The sequence below is a fragment of the Nicotiana tomentosiformis genome, chromosome 6 (genome assembly GCF_000390325.3).
Source record: "Nicotiana tomentosiformis chromosome 6, ASM39032v3, whole genome shotgun sequence".
Taxonomy (NCBI): domain Eukaryota; kingdom Viridiplantae; phylum Streptophyta; class Magnoliopsida; order Solanales; family Solanaceae; genus Nicotiana; species Nicotiana tomentosiformis.
The window spans coordinates 115,610,515-115,619,106 of record NC_090817.1 but is presented as its reverse complement, the minus strand read 5'-3'; the positions used below and the strand labels follow the sequence as shown (position 1 = coordinate 115,619,106).

Here is an 8,592-nt window from a genome sequence, read left to right as displayed (position 1 = left end):
CTTCTTCCTTGTCTTTGTCAAAATATCTTTTTTATTTTGAGGCAGGGCTTCGTCATTATCGGGTTTTGCATACCCTTTATCTACGATTTTCCACACATCTTGAGAGCCAAGAATGGCTTTCATACGTAGACACCATTTCTCATAATTTTCTTTTGTGAGATGGGGGTACTGAAAAGACAGCGAACCATTATTCCCCATGGCTTTGATACCACATTGTTGGGAGAAAATAATAATTCCACCAAAGAATAATATACACGGCAAATAAAAATAACACAAGAGAGTAATAATGACACCAAATCTTTTAACGGGATAAAATACAATACCCGAGAGGAGCAATATAATACCACTATAATATTATAACTTTGTAGTGTCAAAAGACTACTACAACTCAAAAGAAATAACACTCTTTATTTTAAATATCTTACCACAATATTACTCCAACTCTATTTTCTCACAGACTATAAAATAATTTGTGGATTACTCTCACAACTTTAATACTTCTCTCTTATTTTTGGTGTGTTTGAGATAAAACTGAATGGCTCTATTTACAAGGGAAGGATTTGTCCAATTCAGCCAATCAAATTTGACTTGTAAAATGCAAATTGCTTACAACTTGTTTCAAGCAAGTCAGGCGAGGCAACTTTTTCCGGCCTCCAACTTGCTACCTTTTTCCATCTTTTCTTTATTTCCTTTTAGATGAGTCCCACATTTACGAGCTAAGTAATTCAAAATAATACCCCTACTAACAAATCTTGGCTGATTATTAATTGGTCAAATCACGACTAATCCATTTAATACTGCAAATTTGCAAGTTGGACTAGGCAGCGGTCTCCCTTCAACAACACATGCAAAGAAAATAGAAGACATGGATTCCGGAAGTAAAAGCAGCACGTAAATGATGTACGGGATGACTACACCGGGGCAGGCTGCTTGACTTAGTAGCTACTCTTACGACATTAATACACAGGAAAAAAACAAACGAAGAAATGTCTATCATCTCATTTGTTATGGTCAATGAAGGTAGTCATGCGATGTAATAATATGGTATATATTCTAGAATTTGTTGCTAGCTAAAATCTTTGGCGGCGGGTGCTATTTTATAAGGGAGTATTGGTAGATGAGATCATCTTAACTTTTGTTATGATCTTGATTGAGGTGGCTAATTAAGTATTTTAAATTTGTATAAGTAGGGGCGGAGGGAGAGTAGAATTTATGGATTCGGCCGAATTCATTAGTTTTGGTTCAAACCATATATTTGCAAGAAATTTGTGGAACATATATAAATTATTAATTTAAAATTCAGTAACTTAAAAGTTTTAAAATCTCGAACTCATAAATTTCAAATCATGATTCCGTCTATGTTTAAGAACTTCATGTTGGCTAGGTAATATATTCGTTGGATTCCCTATGTTAGCGAGTAAGTGCGCTAAGTTGCTAAGCTTCTAGAAAATCAGTTTCATAATTAACTAATTGTAATCTATTGATATTGTTGTTATATTCGCTATGAGTACTTTTGGTAATTGCACTTTGTAACTTAAGTCCTACATCCTTCCTTCTCCTATGCTGTTTAAGAAAGTAAAATGTTTAGGACAAATTATACAAAATTTTCATTATTAATTTAATCTCAAAAGAATATGTGTGTAGTGCCGTAATTATATTCCTAAACATAATAGTGATTTTTCTTGTCAGATACTAGAAAGAAAATGGAACTGGTTCATGGCCTAAAACGATAGCTGGTTTTTGGCATCTGATATGGAACTGAATTCTCTTTTCAATTCTTTCTTTTTTCTACTTTTGGAAAGATTATTTATAGGAAATGTCATTTCAAACCAAATTTTGAAATAATTTATATTTGTTTGTTTGAGTGTTCATTCCAATTGTTTTTGGATTTCTTGCAATTCATTTTAATTTTTCTTGTCTGGGTCCATGTCGATGGCCGAAAAACGTTTATTCCCATTTTTCCTACACGTGTTTAGAAAGGAAATATCATTTACGACCTGAAGTGCAGTCAAAATAATGCTAATGCTTCCTAGCTAGTACATGATCTCTGTGTGGGCAGTGAAGGAGTGCAAAGTTGACCACGTATATATGGTTTAATTATTTCTTGATAATGACCAGCAAAGAAAAATCTCGCACATAATTCACTATGTTAGATTGTTCAAAAGACAATATAAGAATATAACCAGGGGTGATTCTAATATAGCGGTATCAGGATTATATGAATTCAGTACGTCGGACATGAAAAATATATTTATATGTTAAAATTCACAAAAAAGTGTAGAAAATATTATTATCAAAATTGTAACAAATAATAAATATGAACTCATAATTTTAAATATATAATGAGTTTACAGCTAAGAATTTAATGACTGAATATATATATAATCACCTATTCCTCAACTAAGGTGAATGATTATAACACTTCTTGCACGCTTAAGATTAGAATTTTGGAGGGTGAACAACGTAAACATGAACGTATAACATGGGATAAATAAAACATATGAATTAGAATTCATTCTTTATTTATTTTATTTGGCATGTGGGGTTTGTGACATTATAAAAGGCAGCTATAAATTACTTAGAACAACATCCACCAAGATCAGCTTCCTTTCCTTCCTGCTGGCTGCTGAACAAATGGAGATTTACGCCTCTTCTGTCAACTTAGTTTCATTTCTCCTCTTCTTCTCCTCCCTTTTTATTATAGTTCTAGTTAGAAAATGGAGAAAGTCAGAAACCAGTAGCCAAAAACAAAGGTTGCCTCCAGGTCCATGGCGACTTCCACTTATTGGGAGTTTGCATCACTTGATTGGAGCACATCCACATCGCATTTTTAGAGATTTAGCTCGAAAATATGGTCCTGTTATGTACTTGGAACTTGGGGAAGTTCCTACAGTGATCATATCATCACCTTCTGCGGCAAAAGAAACTTTAAAAACTCACGATCTTGCCTTTGCTAATAGGCCACAGTTTACATCCACATATATTGTTATGTACAATAATAAAGACATTGCATTTTCTGAATACGGTGATTACTGGAAACAAATGCGAAAGATTTGTATTATGGAACTTCTAAGTGCAAGGATGGTGAAGTCATTTAGCTCTATTCGAAAAGATGAGATTTCGAATCTCCTTTCATCAGTTCATTCCGTTAAGGGTACTTCTGAAGTCAATATGACAGAAAAAATCGTTCGGTATGCATGTTTTGTGACATGTCGATTAGTTTTTGGAAAATTGGGGAAAGACCGAGAGGTATTGATAGATTTGATGAAAAAAATGCTCTTATTAGCAGGAGGAGATGTGTGTGATTTGTTCCCTTCGTGGAAGTTACTTTACAAGATGACTGGGGCAAAATCAAGATTGGTAAAAATGCATCAAGTGGTTGATTCAGTTCTGGAAAACATAGTTAATGAGCATATTAGGAGTAGAGCAGCAGGGAACAAGGGAAATGGTGAGTATGGAGGTGAAGATCTGGTTGATGTTTTCCTAAGAATTCAGGAGAATGACCAACTTCAGTTTCCAATCACCAATGACCATATAAAAGCAGTGATTTTCGTAAGTAATTTGCCACCATCTCTTGATCTTCAATTCCCCTGCATTTCTGTTAAAAAGGTATACTAACTACTAATAATCTGTTTATCACAGGTCAAACTATACTGTTTTTAACCTAAATAAATCCTCAGTTTTATACGCACACCTCACATATCATCTAGTTTGACTAAAAATTTAAGTTGTCTTGTCCATAATCACCTTACGAATAGTTCTTCCCTACAACTAGTGACATTGACCTCTTTTAATATTGAATGATCCTAACAACACAAATACGGTTTGGAGATAGATTACTAGTCCGAAGGTAAAATTTTGAACTTGTGTTTGATCAAGATTACTAGTCCGAGGGTAAAATTTTGAACTTGTGTTTGATCCATTCCAATTTTTATGTACTAATTAGATACTGTTCATGCTAATTATGTAAAGATGAAATCAAATACTCCAGTTGTTTTTGTCACTAACTTCTTCTTTTCTGTATATTATAAAGGGTTAAATCTATGTCAATCTCATCTTGATGATTAGTTAAGTAGTTCTAATTTGACAAAACGAAAATGATAGAAGTTAGGGAGGATTCCTAAAAGGGGAAACAAGATTTCTTACATGCTAATTAGGGTAATTTGTGCAAGTTCGCCTTACAAAATGCATATATAATCATCATTGAAATGTATGTAGTAGCTAAATAGAGATGTTAAGGTGCAACTCTTTTCATTGGATTGTTCTGATGTTTTTATTTATTATTTGTTGATGTAGGACATGTTTACTGCTGGAACTGAAACTTCATCTACAGCTATTGTTTGGGCATTGTCAGAACTGATGAAGAATCCAAACGTCATGGCCAAGGCACAGAGTGAAGTGAGACAAGCCTTCAAAGGGAAATCGAGTTTTGATGAAGAAGATCTTGATAATTTGCCATACCTAATGTTAGTGGTTAAAGAAACATTAAGGCTACACGCTCCAGGTATATTGCATAGGCAATGTAGGGAACAAACATGTATTGATGGATATACAATACCTTCTAGGGCCACAGTATTAGTTAATACATGGGCAATTGGAAGAGATCCAGAAGTTTGGCATGACCCCGAGAGTTTTATACCAGAGAGATTTGAAAATTCTTCTATTGACTATATGGGAAATCACTTTGAGTTTATTCCATTTGGTTCCGGAAAAAGAATTTGTCCAGGAATGCAGTTTGGTTTAGCTAATTTTAGATATCCTCTGGCTCGGCTCCTCTACCACTTTAACTGGGAGCTTCCATATGGAACTAGTCCGAAAGATTTGGATATGAGTCAGATACCTGGAATGAGTGTAGCGAAAGAGAAAGATTTGTACTTAATAGCCAAAAACGATGAATGTTTGGATGTCGTGCTTTAGTTTGATGTTTATTTGTGACTCTTTTTTTGTATTTGAAGTTTACCCTGAAAATGAGCAAAGAATAAGCTCCACAACTGGTTTTACATTTTTGGTTCAAAAGGTCAGATCAAAGAAGCTGTTGTGCCATTTGTGTAGTATGTAATAATATGATCACATTTTGTTTCTCTTTTCTCTATGTCATTGTTTTTGGTCCACATTGATATCCCATATTTAGTTCAAAAGTTCAGATCAAATCCCTTATCGACAAAATATAAATTTTAAAACTGATTAATGATTTAATATGTAATTTTCTATCAGGATCTCATTCATTTCATTCTCATCATGAAATTATCAGTAATACATATTTTTAACATAACCACATTCATATCATTCTAGTTGTACGTATTGTATAGCAATCTATGAAGGTATTTCATCTTTTTATGTCCTAGCGGATGTCTTGCCTTGCTCTGTATCATTATACATGTCTAATGTCTAATTCCACATTCATCCAAAGAAACAGACCAGATATGGTCAGAAAAGCTAAAGGAAAGAACAAGTTTAATATCTCAACTTCTTAAGGCTTTACTTTATGCAGATTATATCTACCCAAGTCAACTAAAAGTGGAAACTTTGGTTGACAATCCAATACCAAATTAGCGCAGTTCACTCAAGATTGCTAAATTGATACTTTGATCAAAATGGTACAGCTAAAACTTCTTTTTATATATGTTGGTTATAAATTTACCAATAACCAGATTGAACCCTTCTTGTAAACTTAAAGGATCATATTTGGAGGAATCATTTTCAACGTTTGATGCATGCCAGCAAATGTGGAAAGTCTAAGGCTGTATTAATACATTGGAGATAAGCATCACTGCAAGATAATAGCAACAATGAATCAAGGCAAAACGAAGTTGCAACTAAAAGCCAAGCAGCAACGGAACCACTCCAATCTATTGAACACGTTACACGCTAAGAAACTTCTGTCATGAATTAGCAACATAAAATGGCATTCCAGAGCTCACTCATGCAGTTGCGAGGTAAGAATGAACTTGTGATATTCACTAGTTTAGCTAGAATATTTGGAACTAGAAGGCTACTGAACTTTCTCAGTACTGGATTGAACAGTAATGATGAACGGTTTAGAGGACATTTGATTTACAGGTGATGTTTCAGGGTCTGTACCTGCGCGAAACCTACTGGGGGAGAGTCCTAGAGAACTCATCAATGCATTTTGTGACATGAAACCAGTTTCAGGCCATTTATTGGACTGCTGAGAAGTGGCAGGAACAATATATTCCCGATAGATATTACCATCTTGTCAGCACTAAATTTTCTTGTAACAACAACAGTGTCACCTACAACAACAATCCCATAACCAAGAAAGAGAGCCCATAAACATGAAATGTTGGTACTCATTATTGTCTAAAATATTTCCAAAAGTTTGCTCTTAACTTATTCTTTTTCTAATTCTACGGTTTCCCCAGATGTTTACAGATTCTACTTTATTACAAAAGTTGAATCTACTAGGAAGCCAGTTGTTTCTAAATTGGTTGACAAATGATCGGGCACTAACATGGAAACTAGAAGTGTAGCAGATCAGTCACATTAATGAAACCAAAGATTTCTGAAATCTAGCAGATCAATCATTCATACTAACAAACTCAACTGCTGAGTAGCGTTTATGAAACTGCAATAGAGTTTGCAGTTTGAAAATCGACTAGCATTTAACATTAATAAATGAAACAGAATAGAACTCTGCCAATTTTACTAAGGTATGTATTACAAACTGATGTCACTTATCAATGACCAAAAAAAAGCTTACAACAAGTCGCCTTTCTTTGTAAGGAGCATTGATCAACTATGAGCATATAAAAAAAACTTCATTTTATTCAACTAAAACGGAGCTGCACCAGAGATCATCTTGATCACAGGCTGCCTACGTACCCCCAACAAATCCTAAACCGGGATCAAGCCCACACGTAGTTCTATACATATACAGTATTCAGTTGTATTGTTTTTTAACTAAGAAGGGGCTGCACCTGAGATCATCTTGGTCACCAGCTGCGTACGTACCCCACTAACAAATCCTAAAGAGGGATCAAGCCCACACGTAGTTCTTTTTCATAATATTACAAATCAATTATCAATATGAGTATCTACTTTCAGTATCACCAGCAGCCTTCCGCGAGATCCTTCTCTAATTTCCTCAGATTCTGTAGGTAGATTCTGATTATTGCATCAATGTTGTACGATCAGTTCACGGTTATGTGGTGTCTTGAATGTTATCTTCTGCTGCGGTCTGCGTAAAATGATCTTTAGCTTTTTAGCTGTCTTTGTTGCAGGCTGGACTTTATCTGCTACTTTGGACGAATTCAGAAACGGATGGTTCAATAGCATGTCGGTGGCTGTCCAACGTGAACTGGGATTCTTGATTGCTGTCTTCTGCTGCGGTCTGCGTAAAATGATCTTTAGCTTCTTAGTTGTCTTTGTTGCAGGCTGGACATTATTGTCTGCTAGTTTGTATGAATTCAGAAACGGATGGTTCAATAGCATCTCCGCTGTCCAACGTGATCTGGGATTCTTGACTTGACACCTCTTCAAAAAATCTTGTGCTTCGTTCGACAACTTTGCATTCTGAAACATTGGTTCCTCAAACCCGATTCTGTATAAAACATTTGAATCTTGACTATCTTCATCTGATTCCCACAGCGGTGTCCCCGTCATCAACTCGTAGACAGTGCAACCGAGAGCCCATATATCAACTTCTGTTCCGTACTTTTCGTCAACCACGGATTCTGGTGCCAAATACCTTTCAGTTCCTCTCAGTCCCTGATTTCCTGTTCTGCTCTGTTCCAAAGTCATAGAGAGCCCGAAATCCGCAATCTTGGCAGTTTCATCAGTGCCCGCAAGAAGAATGTTATCGGGCTTGATGTCGCAATGAATAACTCCTCTGTTGTGTATGTGAATGAGACCTAAAACAATGTTCGTCGTGTGTTTTCTAACTTCAAATTCTGACAGTCCTTTCCCTGAGTTGTAGTTGTGAAGACGATCGGCTAAGCTTCCTCCGGAGGCATATTCGAGTAGTAAGTTGTAAACGGCGACGCCATCTTGTAGTTCAATATTAGGTCTGAAACAGTGAATAATGAAAGGCGAGTCCGCAAACATGCTGAGGAATGCCTCTTCATATTGCAACGATTGAGAGCGATGGAGTAAGCAAGTTTTCACGGCGATGAGAGGTGGAAGACGCTCTAACGTGGGAGGTTGATTATCGGACGATGAAGCTAAAGAAACAACCCCATATCCACCTTTACCCAGTATTCTCACTCTCTTCCACAAGAGTGAAGCCATTTCTGAAAGTAATTTGTGAACGTCTGCTGCTGCTGCTTCGTACTCTTATGTTACAAGGTGAAGTTGAGGAGTATTACGACGTCCCAATCCTTTATTAAGTAGGATTCTGACTTTTGTTTCCTATTTTTACTTTCCATATTTCTGTTACAGCTAGCCCTATTCATTTTTTTTATTTTCTCAAAAGATGACCCTAGTCATTCACGTATTTAAATTCCTTTCCTCTCCGGTCTCCAGCAAAAATTCAAAAAAGAGAACTACTAACTTTTTATTTATTAATTTCCAAAACCGTCCTTTTGTCTTTTTTAATATAAACGTATATAAACGAGAAGAAAAGTCATGTTAACA

At 35.6% G+C, this 8,592-nt stretch overlaps 2 protein-coding genes across 2 annotated transcripts; one reads left to right on the top strand and one right to left on the bottom strand.

Moving 5' to 3' along the window:
* The first annotated feature begins 2,573 nt into the window (after positions 1 to 2,573).
* Positions 2,574 to 5,111, top strand: LOC104085260 (premnaspirodiene oxygenase-like). The gene is made up of 2 exons (XM_009589257.4): positions 2,574 to 3,552; positions 4,297 to 5,111. The coding sequence occupies exons 1-2, from the start codon at positions 2,635 to 2,637 to the stop codon at positions 4,915 to 4,917; spliced, it is 1,539 nt and encodes a 512-aa protein (XP_009587552.1). The 5' UTR covers positions 2,574 to 2,634; the 3' UTR covers positions 4,918 to 5,111.
* A 2,026-nt stretch (positions 5,112 to 7,137) lies between these two features.
* Positions 7,138 to 8,368, bottom strand: LOC104085272 (mitogen-activated protein kinase kinase kinase 20-like). Its single transcript, XM_070179337.1, has one exon. The coding sequence runs from the start codon at positions 8,245 to 8,247 to the stop codon at positions 7,138 to 7,140; it is 1,110 nt and encodes a 369-aa protein (XP_070035438.1). The 5' UTR covers positions 8,248 to 8,368.
* Positions 8,369 to 8,592: the final 224 nt, after the last annotated feature.

Coding starts and splice junctions, on each gene's coding strand:
- LOC104085272 (XM_070179337.1), bottom strand. CDS start 8,247: ATGGCTTCACTCTTGTGGAAGAGAGTGAGAATACTGGGTAAAGGTGGA.
- LOC104085260 (XM_009589257.4), top strand. CDS start 2,635: ATGGAGATTTACGCCTCTTCTGTCAACTTAGTTTCATTTCTCCTCTTC. Junction 3,553..4,296: donor ATATAAAAGCAGTGATTTTC/GTAAGTAATTTG, acceptor TTGTTGATGTAG/GACATGTTTACTGCTGGAAC.